The sequence below is a fragment of the Pogonomyrmex barbatus genome, unplaced genomic scaffold (assembly GCF_055798465.1).
Source record: "Pogonomyrmex barbatus isolate J1 unplaced genomic scaffold, ASM5579846v1 scaffold5, whole genome shotgun sequence".
Taxonomy (NCBI): Eukaryota; Metazoa; Arthropoda; class Insecta; order Hymenoptera; family Formicidae; genus Pogonomyrmex; species Pogonomyrmex barbatus.
The window spans coordinates 12156313-12170999 of record NW_028297149.1 but is presented as its reverse complement, the minus strand read 5'-3'; the positions used below and the strand labels follow the sequence as shown (position 1 = coordinate 12170999).

Here is a 14687-nt window from a genome sequence, read left to right as displayed (position 1 = left end):
CTGGTCTCGTGATTCAAATGTCAGAAAGCGGAAATGAGCAATCCTTCTAATCTAATTGCAATTTGAAGTAAACGAAAACGAAATATCATTTCATGTTTTAAAGATAGACAGATGCAAATATTCGTTCGAGCACGTTTGCGAATCTCGTCCGACGCGACGGATAGTCGTATTACGTAAAGTTGGGCGACGCATCTCGAACTGTTTGCCGTAGAGTATAGTGAAATTTTGTCACTTTGTACTACAATGTTCCCAACTTGCCGCGAATGTCACCGAGCTTGATGAAAGACGAGAGTTTACGAATAAACTTCAACCTGAAATTCTGTATAATCATCCGACCTTACTCTTAAGGTCGCGTCTGTCAGTCGCGTACTCGCTTGCCTGGAAATTATTTCTCGTAATTAAAAGCATCATGATGTGGCATTTTGGACTTTCCCCGAACGTTCAAAATCATTATAATCGTGCACGTGATCGATTTATTTGATTTTATTGTACCGTCTTGCGGCAGACTAATCGATTATTGAATCCAATTAAATAATCTGTATATATATATATATATATATATATATATATATATATATATATGATGACATATATTATATATCAACGGAAATGATTCCAATCAACATTTTATAACCAACGTTCTATAGCGACAATAGAGAAAACCGTCATGGACGATTGAAGAAAATTGAATCAAATTACAATTTCACCATATCAGATTTTTCGATAATCGAAAAAATACTATCTACTATCAATTTTGAAAAGTTTAATCTTTTAAAAGAGAATATATTTTGCTTCTACATGTTATATATTTTAGTTTTTATGTCTTTTTGTTAATATTATTTTTTTAGTTTATGTTTTGGAAAATGGAAAAAGAAAATAATTTTACGTTACGTTATCGTCGAGGATTATCATCCGACACTTTTACGCGATATACGCTCCGTCTGATCGCGACGGCCTGACAATAATCGTCTTCCCTTTTCGCTTTCAGGGCGCTATATTGACGACTATGCTGGCGACGCGGAACTTTTCCAGTAAGTATGATGCACAGGGTAAGTACCTCCGGCCCTCTTCAGCGCTCTACACGGACCACGACAGACAGTACTTTTATTACCTTCCGTTAAATTTTATGTCTCCGTGTTTCCGTATACGAATATATATCCCTTCGACAATCCACCTCGACAAAACTGTATCTTCCTCTTCCCTCTTTGCCGTATATTATTCGTCTTGCACTCTTGCCATATAGAAGATCTGCTCATCCGCCTTTCCGTTCTTTTTAACAGGTGCTTTATAATGCAGTCGTACAATCTTTTTCTCTTTCTGCAAAATTCGTTGTTTTTTTACACCCATATATCATATGAAGATGATTACGAAGATTAACGAAACATCTTTTTTCATTAATATTTTTCCTTTTGCGATAGTGATTGCAAAATGGAGCGCCTGCAATATCTTATATCTTTGCTCGTGCACAGAGATAAAGTAGAGTCTTTTCATTGACATTCCTTTGCATTAGATGATCGAAGGAGCGAGGTGAGGAATTAGAAAATTACATTAAAATTGTAGCCAAAGGTCATTGTTCAGCTTGTCGTTTAGCTTTTCCTGATAAAATATTTGTTAGACAGACAATCGTATTTTATCCTCGCTCACTCGACACATTGATTATCATAATACGATGTTCATCCCCACTTATATCATGTACTTTATTTAGCCGATGCACATGGCTCGCACCTCATATCCTGCAAGGACTGTAATACGTTACCCAGAGCGCAGGAATTTTACTAGTTTACTTGGTCATTTACATTAAACATTTACATTGTGATCTGTTTACATAATACACATAATGTGACATACATGTGCGTGCGTGCGTGCGTGCGTGCGTGCGTGCGTGCGTGCGTGTGCATGTGTGTGTGTGTGTGTGTGTGTGTGTGTGTGTGTGTGTGTGTGTGTGTGTGTGTGTGTGTGTGTGTGTGCGTGCGTGTGTGTGTGTGTGTGTGTGTGTGTGTGTACGCAATATAGCACGAGTCTCGTTATTTAATTGATTCAGATTATTGAATCTTTATCCTTTCGTTCCTCTATTATTTTCTTCAAATTACTTAAACGAAAGTTAAATAACGAAACGAAACAAAATATATAATTACAGACTTTTTTCAAGTTTCATTTCATTTCATTTCATTTGAAATATAGTGAAACGGATGTTGCGATTAAAAAGTATATTGAAATTTGATTTCCACGTAGACATATTGCGAAATGAATATTCTGGGTAACGTGAATTGTCGTCGCAGTGGACTCAAGCAGTTTTCTTTTTCATCGAACTTCCATCGTTATCACGTCATCGAACAATGATTCGGCATAAGCTAGATAAATCATCGAATCATGTTGCACTTCGTTCGAAATGTCCTTTCGATCGGCATATGTAATCGATCGTTTAATATATCGTGAACATCATTTATCGCAAGAATTATTGTAGCACTCGAGGATCCTTGAAAGTTTGGTAAAATTCAAATCACTATTCAACTGGTGCATCCATCTAAATGTGTTTATTAACGTATTTATAAATTGCGTTTATATTTATAAATCTTTTATTTCAAATTTCTTATTATGACAAGTCGTTTTGTAAGTTTATGAAAATATAGAGAAATGAAATTAATCAACGGTTGTACAATTTAAATTTATTTTATTATTTTCAACAAAAATGGATTTTGAAATTATTAGTTTGGAATTTGATAATTGCAGAAAAACATTATGGATAGAAAAAACATATTGCAACTTTACGATCTTGTAAGGCTTTAAATTTATTACTTTTTATCGATAAAATTGATGCAGACGATGCAAAGCTTGTATGCACACTTTACAGCACGCACTCGAGTGGACAATAAGTGGTAATCACCGTATTGCCTCAATGTTTTACTGGCTTTTATCGATTTCCGGGGAAGAACATAAGAATTGTGTTAATACACGGGAACAATTGCATCAATCGATCGTGTCGTAATTGCAAAAGCCGAATTTCACAAAGCACACATCACGCGGCGCAATCGCGCATAATCAGATCACAATGAATATTACGAGATTGTTACATAGGATCTATTTAGACCTGTTACAAATTGACGAAAAACAAGGTAAAACGATCAATAGATCAATTAGTTCCATTTTACAACAAATATCGATACTAATGATCAACGTTAACTTTCGTTTATCGATTTCTTTTTCTATGCTATATGTTAAATTTGAACATGATTGGAATGAAGAAAGTTTAATTAAAAAGATAAATGAAACGAAAAGATGATATGAACTGAAATTAACAAAATTTGCTAAGATGGTACAATAACGCAACATATGCCAGACATAATTGGTATAATTATAAGATACAAGATTACTTTTATTACTGTGCGAACGACGGAAAAAAGAGGAAATATACGAATTTCAAGAATTGGATACCACAAATGCGAATGTCTAACTCGAAAATGTCTAACTAGGAAAGATTTCGCGTGAAACAAAAATCTTCGAGAGATCGAAACGAAAAATAGCTCAACTGTTTCGGTCCACTAGCGAGATTTCTACAAATAATTGTATGTTTTGTCTGATACTGATTATTTTCATACTTTTTGATGTGCCAGTGGTTTCCAAACTTGTTTTCTTTTTTCATCTTTCTAATTAATATCGTGTCTCTCTAATTTTTAGAAAGAGAGAGAAAAAGAGTCTATTGTACATATCGAAAAAATTTTCTATTTTATTTTTAGATCAATCATATCATAGATTGATCAAAAACTAGATGAATAATTGAAATTTCATGTTCTACTGATTAATATGTCATGTATGAGAAATCTAGTTACATACAAATTTATAGAAAGATGATGATTTAATCTTTCTTTAAATTAAATAAAGAGGATGTAATAATTATTTAATATTCTCGTAATTTTAATATTTTAGTTTTTCCTTATACAGAAAATTCATTAAATTTTAGTTTGGAAACTCTTGGTCGATGGATTGGCACAGTCCTAAATTTAGAGCAAATTACGCTTTTGATCCTTTGACTCTTATTCGTGCTAAGTATTTGATATTCGGAACGTAATAGATTTTTAGATGCAAAGTTAATTATTACTAGATATACATCTAGTACCAATTTATATAGACATATTGAAATATTATATAGATTATTTCCATCATTTTTTGAAGATTGGAAATAATTTATATTGTTTTTAGAAAAAGAATATTAAATAAGATTAATAAATAATAATACATATGAATGAAAAAATTAAAAGCAAAGTGTGTGTATATTCTAATAAAACATTGTTTCTTAATAGTATTTATATCTTTACTATATATATATATATATATATATATATATATATATATATATACCCGCATACATGCACACACATATTAAAAATATATGTATTGCAAGAAATAGTAGATTAGGATAAAAGCAATAAAATATTTAGAAATAATAAATTAATTACAAAAGAAAGAGAGTAAAATAAACAATATTCCTAGCTGCAATTTTGCGCAGCATCAATTCTTAAAAATGGAGCTATCATTTTAAAAGACGAGTGCGAATATGGGTCATTATCAGGCATTGCATATATTTGCATATATGCATACATGCATATGTACATGTCTCGCTGTTACTTGCTCGATTAGCATAAATACATGCGGATTTGTTCCACATCTATAATAGATGTTTGATAGATAATATGTGACGTTAAGTATAGCATATACGTATAGCATATACGTGTGTATATGTATATGTATATATATTTACATATGTATATATACACATATTATATATGTATATATGTATTTTATATATATATATTTGTGTGTGTGTGTGTGTGTGTGTGTGTGTGTGAGTGCGCGCGCGCGCGCGCGTGATGTGTAATATTACAATATGCAATTGTTAATATAACAATACACACACACGCATACACGTGTGCGTGTGTGTGTGCGTGCGTGCGTGCGTGCGTGCGTGCGTGCGTGCGTGCGTGCGTGCGTGCGTGCGTGCGTGCGTGCGTGCGTGCGTGCGTGCGTGTGTGTGTGTGTGTGTGTGTGTGTGTGTGTGTGTGTGTGTGTGTGTGTGTGTGTGTGGTGTGTGTGTGTGCATATTAATTATATTAACAATTGAGAACGTCCTTAGAGTATGCCTCGACCCTCGACCCTTGCTCTCCAACTCCCTCTTTTTAGATTGACAAGTAGCTAAGCATCTTGCATTTGTAGATTCGATACACATGTAACATATACCTATATAACACACGTATGTACGTTTTACATCCTAATACAATCGGTGTTAGAGTATATATATTTACGTGTGTATGTCTCTCTCTTTTTTGTACTTTTTAATAATATTTTAAAAATCGCTCACACGTATACAGTGTATCGGGTAGTCTGCATAGTTCATCGCGTGAGTTGCAGGATTGAACAAATATACAAATCGAGAGTTCTAAATCGAAAATCTACATAGTGTACATATACATATACTATGTACATAAAAAACTACATACTGAAAAATTTTGCGATATTTTTTTTTACACTTAAAAAATAAAATTTCTATTTCTTAATAAAAAAAATTAATTTGTCCATTTTTATTATTGGAAAAGTGGATATGTATAACGCAATGGATAGCTGGATTCAAACATTCAGTATAGGATTCATGATGGATTTTTTTCCATTTTATTGCAATTCAAAGCAAAGGTTGTATAATTTGTAACATTATGATTGTGGATAAACGCGGAATTTTTTATGTACGAGGTATCTCAGTTGAACTTTGACATTTCATTAGACCCAGTTATTTTTATATACGTACGATAGATATTTCTAATAGACACTACTTGCAAGATATTCCTCTTTTAATTTTGATTTGAAACTGAAATTATTTTCAGTATTATATAAAAAGGATCTACATACTACAACAGATCAACTAAATATCTTTATCGAAATATCTCGTGTTTTGAAATATAATTTTTACGCTAAAAAAACTTTTTGTCACGCTTTCATCGGATATTTCCCAATATTCGGCCTTATACGTTGTGACGGAAAATTGTTCTCAAGCGAGATGACATCGTTTTTTATTTACATACGAACGGCTGTTCTCTTTCACACGGCCAACCTTGTTCTATATTCAGCGCGAGTCTTTGTTCCGACTACGAAACAATTAACTCTTCGTCCCCACATCCCGAGCTTTCTTCCTCCGCTCCCCTTTACCTTCCTCTCTTTCTCTTTCGTAAGAGAAAGCTTCTCTTGTCGCCCAAGCTCGAACTTTGACTTTAATTAAATTTATTTCCTCGCCTTGAGTCGACTCTCGAACTCTAAGCTCTTCGAACTTTTCCGCGCTTCCCCTCTCGGCACGCGATTCCATTCCCTATTTTGGATTTATCTTTTGCTCTTATGGTTAGAGGGAAGAAGAGTATTATCCTTGAGCTTTTGGCACATTGTGTTATCGTGAAAATCAGCTTTAAGAGTTTCGCGACAAATTCTCGACGAAATACATATCAAGAATATCGATGTCTGTTTAGCTGAGCTTTTCGCACTTTATCTCGATCGAAACAGCTCTTCTCTCGAAATGCGAAAAAGCATGAGGGAAAGCCTCGGTCGTGAAAGATTAATTAATTATAATTCTCTAAAGTCTCGATATTGTATTGAAAAAAGAATATTACATTTCATACCATGCTATAATAAATTTGAGCGGGCCGTGAAAAATTGATGTGAAAATAGGCTTAACTTTCGATTCCATTTTGATATCGCGGAGATTGAGTATATAATTAAAAAAAAGAGAATATCAATCGCACACACGTCGTTACTACACGTATATATTTAATTCCATATAAATCTCATAAATATGCGCGAGTGAATCTTAAACAAACATATGGATTGACATGTAACAAAATTCTTTTTCAAGATTAATCGAATTATAAATTAATCATAATTTCGCGAATAGTTTTCCGCTTTCGTGAATAGATGTGATTTTAAAGAGAATTTTTTTTGTTTTCGAAATCGAAGGGATCAAAAACGTTTGCTGAATTGTCACATTTACGAACAAAATTAGTTGGACAACTGGAAACTGATGATAAAAAATTTGATTACATCGATTTGATTACATCGATTTCTTGAGCCAATTATCAATCGTCCGCATTATTCTTATTGATTTGTTGTCACAAAGAGGTAAACGTTCTGACCATATATGATAGCAATTTATAAAATTAAAATATTTTTCTTGATTTCTTTTTTTTTTACAATCAATAAACAATTAACACTAATTTAACACTAATATTTCAGAGAATGGAATAAAATTCATCGTTGATTACGATATTTAATACTAAATAAAATGATCGATTTATTTTTAAGTTAGATGTATATATCTCTCAAGATACATACACGGAGCTTTCCGACAAGAAATTTCGATTATGTCTTAATTTATTATGTTTTTATACATAAGCAAATCATTTATCGAGTAAATCATTCGCTCCGTCATTTCTGTTTAACATTTACGATCACAGTCTTGTTAAGGAATACGCCATCATTTTCATTACGCTATTGAATGAATTTTGAAAATGTTAAATATACGGTTCGGTTGATTTTGATATCTCGCATCTCTCTTCCCTTTCTATAAAACAGCAATGACATCGTTGACATAATTACCGGAAATCGTACGTTATCGATTTAAGAATTTCCACGTGAAATTTCATAATCGCAAATCTGCCGTACAAGTTCTTTACAAATAATCATCGCTCGCTCGATCGCTGACTCATTCATTATTTTTTGACTGCTATACATCCATATATCCTATATATAGGTTCTCGTTGCTCGCGTTCTCTTACAAGCGATAGCTATAACTACCTGTGTACACGTGCAGGTTAATGCATTTTTTTCGAATAGGTATTAAAGAATATTATTATTGAAAAAATATAAATTTTTATAACACTCCGCAAGATATATAAGGGATTTTTCCATTTAAAGATAGTCGCGTGCAAGTCTTATGTAAATTTATCGTTGCGACATATATCATAGACATTGTGACAATATAGCATCTAGAATCTAGTACAAAGCTGACCTAGCGTTTCGTTTTCTTTTTAATGGTGTGCACCAATGCGTATGAAATATATCGCGATATATCCTAATCGAAATAAATTAAGCGGCAAGCTTTTAACGTATATTTACTGATGAAATCGCAATGCGAGTTTCACGCTGGTTCAGTTTATAAAGTATTTTCCGAAACTGCGGGACGTTTAAATTAAGAATTATGTCGCACTTTTCGCAGCCGTGAATTTTGGGCGTGTAAATTTATATATTTCTGGCCGTGTGTATTTCTATCGCGCGCGATCGCGGTATACAATTATGTATAGATTTATAAGTCCCAAACCACGCGTAGGACTCCGAAGTTTTTCCAGAAATCTATGAATCTATGAATTCCCGAATTAGAGCCCTGTCCATGCCCTCTCTTGAGAGATTGCGAGCAATTAGCACCGATGAATAAATCTCTCTCTCTCTATCTATCTGTCTATCTATCTATCTATCTATCTATCTATCTATCTCATTTTCTATCTCTACCTCTATTTACTATCTACGACTGATTTTTTTTTTGACGAAAATAAGCTGCAGCGTGCGAAGTGGGTCGGAGGTGCAAAATGGATGCGCTTTATTCTTGCGACAATTTTTTTCGGCGTTTATACTCGATGCGATAATAGAATAGGACTCGAGTGATGAACGATATGTCGCGTATACACGAGACGTTACACACGATACAGTCGACGGTATTGGATCTTGAAGGACGATCGATTCGTGAGGGTTTCTATTTGATTTCGATAAGAAAATCTTGAGAAAAATGATGTATCGATCAATTTCAGAAATTTAATTAAAACTTTAAAATTAAAATTTTTTAAATGCATAAAAGTAGAAGAACTACTTCTGTTTTTAGATACTTTCTGTTTTCTACGTATAATAATTGTTGAATAACATAATAGTTATGCAATAGTGTTGAATTCTTTAAAATTAAAATACTTATTATGGAATTTTATTTTTTTGTCATAATTTTGTATCATTAAAGTTCAATTACAAAATGTGATTTAATAATTTGCAAGAATAATTCAGTTGAAGAGATGACGCGTTGTTTAAATTAGTCAAATAGGATGAATGTTTTTTCATCCGGCCTAATACGTAAAATAAAATCTTTTATGCTAGGATCTTTTATGTTACGCCATGTTAAAAATGTCAGATTCCCGTACGAATCGTCGTTCCTCTCTTAGCATTCTGGCATGTTCTTATTTTTCAACTTGCAGGTTTGCGCATTAATCATATGTATGTCGCTCTCTATTTTTTTCTTTTTGTTTATGCTTTATATACGTCTATATCTTGCAATTATACTTTTTTATACTTTTCACAAATGTGTTTGCATGTTTTAATGCATTACGGCACATGGCTCGAGCAAAACATATTTGCAAAATATCGCTCTTTCTTTCTCTTAACGAAATGATTTTCATTTCGGCAATATTATTACTCTTAAAGTAATCATTGTCTCTCGCTAGGTATGTATTGATTGATTTAAATTATTCAGATACATAAATATCTAGATTGATAAGAGGGTAAAATAAATTAAAATCAGAAATTAGAATCATGCGATATAGATTTTTTACAAAACGAATTTGGAGATTTGAATTTTCTAAATTGGAAAAAAAAATATCTTTTTCGTACTTGCAGCGGCTCAAATGTTTTTCGAATTAAAATTCATCTTTATCATTCATACGAACCTGATTTCGTTTAATATTTTTGAAAATTTAATTTTTAAAATGCTAAACCGCATTATTCTCCACATATCGAATATTAAAAACTGAAAGTGTTAATTTGTTAAAACTGGAATATTTTTACAGATTTTATATTTCTAGACTTATGAATTTAATTTTAATTAAATTTCTAATAAATGTCTATAACAGTTTTTCAATAATGATAAGAGAATTGTAATTTGAAATTGAAACTAGTCGTAATTTTTTACTAAGTTTCGTTAAAATGAAGTAATACACGGCGTTTTCTTGCGAAAATCGTCAACTTTTTCTTACTCTTTCCGACTTTTTCGTCGGAAGCTTACTGAAGTTACTTATATTTTTGTGACGCGCTTCGTTTCTTTCTTTCTAATATCTTTTAATATATACATAGAATATATTCAACATAGTTTCTCTTCGTCAAATTGGATGAAATATTCATAGCTCATGTCTTAGTAATAGGCGGACATGAACGATAATTAAATAACTTACTTTGCTAAGCATATTAGATTACGTGACATGTGTTTACACTTTGCCATGCATTCTTTGTATCTTCGTTTATCTAATCTGCAAAAAGTCTAAACTTTTAGAATATACATATATTTATCCTCGATGTATATAATATTTATTTACTAAGTGCAACTGTGTCGTTAAACACAGTTTGTACATATCGTTAGAATCGTGATTTCATTAGATAAACGAAGGTGAAGTACACTATATGTTGATATATATATATATATATATATATATATATATATATATATGTTAAATCTGTAAGAGTTGCACGAACTAACAATTTATCATAACATAAATGCATTTGTTTGAATGTTTAAATGTTTGAGTCTCTTTTTATCTATTTCTTTTTCTCACACGATTTGTTTCGTCTTCCTTTGGGACAATTATGTTTATCGTAATTCAATCTGATGCATGATCCATTTATGTATTTCGACGCTCGGTGATCTCGACTCACTCGATCACCATTTTTGTGTGTCGTTTATAAATGTGTTTTATTTATTAAATTGATTTTTGTTTTACTTAAAAATCTATACGTATTGCTAATTGTATAAGGTAAACCGATTTTACTCTGCATGTTGAAAATATGAATGATTGTCCGTTTATAGTAGTAATATCGAGGAAATTATTACAATTAATGATTAGATTATATTGATTAGCAAATACAATCATACTTGTTAGGATCGGACTTTGGAAGGAACGTGAAATATCTAGTTGAAAAACTAAATTTGATATTCGAATGAAAAAAGTTTCTCTGTACTGTACTGTATATATGTATATAAATTAAAAGATATAATTTTGTATGTGTAAGACAGACTTTATTTTTATGCGATGATTACAGATTTTAAATTTTCTTTTGCAAACTCAAAAATTAAAAAAGACGCTTAAAAAAAAGATGTAGAATTTAATTGTATAAAATATGTAGAAATAAAATTGCAATCTCGTCAAAAGAATGTCTTGCTCAATATCGACGATATAAAATAATGTGGAAATTCGTATTTATTCCTTATTGAAGCATTGCTCAGCATTATTTCAGCATTGCTTTGAATAAGCGGATCGATAAATTTAATTAACAGTTTATTTTATTTAATATGTACGAGTATTTAATATACACGAGTGATACGGTACTTTATAATGGTACTTGATCACATTCTTATTCTTCGATTAATGAGCACTTATGGAAAGAGCAGATATTCGTCCTTGTTTCTTTTTTTTTTTTTCTTCTAAAAAGAGTCAAGAAGCTAGTTTCCGATTAACATCAGATCGACATTTGAATTTGCTATTTTTATCTGTCGCATTAAGAAGAGATAGCGTTCCTTTCAAATTCGAATGATTTTGACATTAGTAATAATATATTGCAGAGCATATTTAAAATAGAAGAATGCTATGAAGATCGTTTTTTCGATAGATACACAACGAAGGACAGATCTAAATAAACACTTGAAAATTCCTGTCCAAATCTCCAAATTTCCGACCATCTTGATCCATAAAGTCTATATCCTCCGGAAATCCGTTCCGTTTTTCAACGGTTATGTTCTCTCTTTCTTTCTATCTCGCTTCTTATCTTCTTTTTTTCTTTCGTTCCTACCTTCTAATCTTTGACTACTACTTTTGTGCCACCTCAGTCTCTCTTTCTCGATAGCTTTCCTTCGTTTTCATTTCATTTCATTTCTAATATCGATTTACTGAAACGCTCTGCGCACTCCAGGTCGAAGCATAATCACGAAGAAGGGTGATGGCTCTCAAGTGAAGGAATCCACCGATAGCAGCACAACGATCGAAGACGATGATGTTAAAGGTAGGAGATCTCCGTCCTTTTTATGCGTTCGGTTTCTCTTTTTTTTTTTTTTCTCTCTCTCTTTAATTGAAAAACTAAGCTTTTTAAATGACGTGACTGTTAAAGCAGTCAGAATCAGTTGTAGATTAGTATGAAAACGAAAACATAGGTCTATCTTTAGGATGCTTGATTGCAAGCCGAGAGGTAAATATATTGAATCAAATGAGCCGATTTTCGTGTCGGATAAATCGGATATCCGAAATCTTGGAGATATTTACTAAACTCTTACATGTACAACTAATATTACGCGAATAATTTTTCTTACGTGATATCATCAATGTGATATTTTGGTGAGAAATCACTCGGACAATTTCGGTAACGGGCGGTGATTTAAAATCGGTCGGCGTCTAGCATATCGTCGTTGTGCTCGAGAGCACGGATTGAATTATGATAGCGATTTCGTCGCCAATACGGCGGAGTATTGTCGTCACGCGAGCAGAATAATCGTGGTGATAGTCTCGATAACAATGGCCCAATACACAAATTCTTAACTCTCGCTAGCGATTCGCGACACATCTATACGTAGTCTCTTTTTCGCGTGTTCGTTATGGGGATTTAATGAGAAACTTGAGTACAAATTCTCTCAGAAACTGCAGCTCGTTACTCGTGACTTGCCGCATAATGACACGAATAATATAGAGTACGGAAGACATCGCTCTTTAATCTGATGATCCGTATCTACTTGATGAAGATCTAAATTCCATCTAGATCTAGATTCCATCGCAATCTAGGAGCTCCGTTATGCTCAAAGAGCGCTCACAAGCGGCGTATTTCAAGTTTTACTCTTATTTACGCTTAATTTAACGTAATATACTATACGATACTATCTTTTGAAATTTAATTAATTTTCAAATTAATTTATTAAAAAAATAAAATTTAATGAAGTTTTAGGATAGGATATCGATAATGCGATTATCAGATGTGTGATATGATTTTGAATTTGAAGATATTGAAAACTCATTCGAGTTAAAGACATTGTGCTTTTGTGTCGAACGGAAGAGATTACATACTCGCATCAGACTTACCGCGTGTGTCCGCACAAGAGATATATGATCTAAATTTATAATTGTTTCATCTTTTTTGTGCCGTTTAACATTACATTAATATCACATTAACGCGGCACGTTTATTGCGAAAAATTTATTTACAAATTAACGGACTCCTTATTGCGTATAAACGTAACAAGTGCAGCGCAACAGAATTGATTATCCATCATTAGAGAGATACTTCTCTCATTCTCACATGCAAGTCGACCGTTGAACGATAGCTCGAGTAGTTGACTATCCACTCGTTGCTTACCCTATGACCCTCCCACCCCTTTTTCATCTTGCGTACACCTGTACACTCCGATTAGTGAGTCAGAGTTATTCATTCAGCAGCTATACGTATATCGCAAAGATTTCTAAAAGAGAAGATTATAAGAAGATTTATTTATATTTATTTCTCTGTTTTTTATAAAATTAGATTATGAATTTTTCATAATGTGTTGATAAGCATCCTTGATTATATAAAAGCGGAAGCTAGAAAAGATTTGATTATTATGACGTTTTTGCAATGAATATTTCTTGGAATCGGATTTAATTTGATTAGCGTAATATCAAATTTGAGTGCAGTTAATTGTTTTATGATATACTCTGAGGTGTACAGGTCGCAAAATCTGAACTTTGTCCCTCTATCCCGATTCGTAGAAAAATCGATCTCGCCTTGATCTTTCTCTCTGCCTCTGTAGATAGTTTTGATACTTTACACTTGTCGATCGATCTCTGTCGTGTTTTATTTGTCTTCCTGTCCGCGTTCGATCGCACGTGTACGTTCTTCAAAGTTCATCGAAAGTACTCATACACACAAGCGAAGAGCAAGACAGTCGATATACACAAGAAATTTAATTTAGGTCATTTTTATAAAAATTTGGCGCGTCTACGCACACATGTCTTTGTTTAGATTATATTTTAATCACACAACATATTAACAATTCTATAAAGCTTTACCAATTATGTTGCAATCACATTACTGTATTGTTTTTCCGAACTTTGTGCGAGTATTTGTATATCAATATGATATGAGATTGAGAGTATCTATGTTTAAAATTTACAAATAGATTGTATCTAATACAGAGTATACATACACATACACTTATATATATATATATATATATATATATAAAGTGTTAGTGTGCAACACACAGAGTTTATAAAAAAACACCCATTTTTTAAAACATGTATTACATGATCCCAACACGTATATATATATATATATATATATATATATATATATATATATTACATCGATCTTGGTCGATCGAGTCTATCTCGTTTCTACGTTATCATCTTCGATTCTCTCGAGCAAATCTTTCTTGCGCGAGCTATCTTTCATATTTCTGACTAACTCTGACGGTCTCTCGCAATTTCTCTATCGTGTTCGATAATGCCCTTCCTGTTTTGACATACCGCTTCTAATACACATACATACGTACATACAAACGACACGTGATAGTGCGTCCCAAAAATCTATCTTCTCTCATTTTGCGAATAGGTGTGATTAATGGTTATGTTAAATTAAATATCGTGATACATGTTGTACATTCAGAAGCAATCTTGA

At 32.4% G+C, this 14687-nt stretch overlaps 1 protein-coding gene across 25 annotated transcripts in view; it reads left to right on the top strand.

The window, feature by feature from the left end:
* CaMKII (Calcium/calmodulin-dependent protein kinase II) overlaps positions 1–14687 on the top strand; it is a 116744-nt gene that overhangs the window by 62563 nt on the left and 39494 nt on the right. For 16 of the 25 annotated variants that reach the window (XM_089081835.1, XM_089081834.1, XM_011648515.3 and 13 more), the window contains exons 10-11: positions 989–1049; positions 11962–12051. In XM_089081835.1, the coding sequence (XP_088937961.1) occupies positions 989–1049; positions 11962–12051 (151 nt within the window). The remainder of the gene's footprint in view (positions 1–988; positions 1050–11961; positions 12052–14687) is intronic. The other 9 variants (XM_011648516.3, XM_089081833.1, XM_089081836.1 and 6 more) reach the window with 3 other exon arrangements.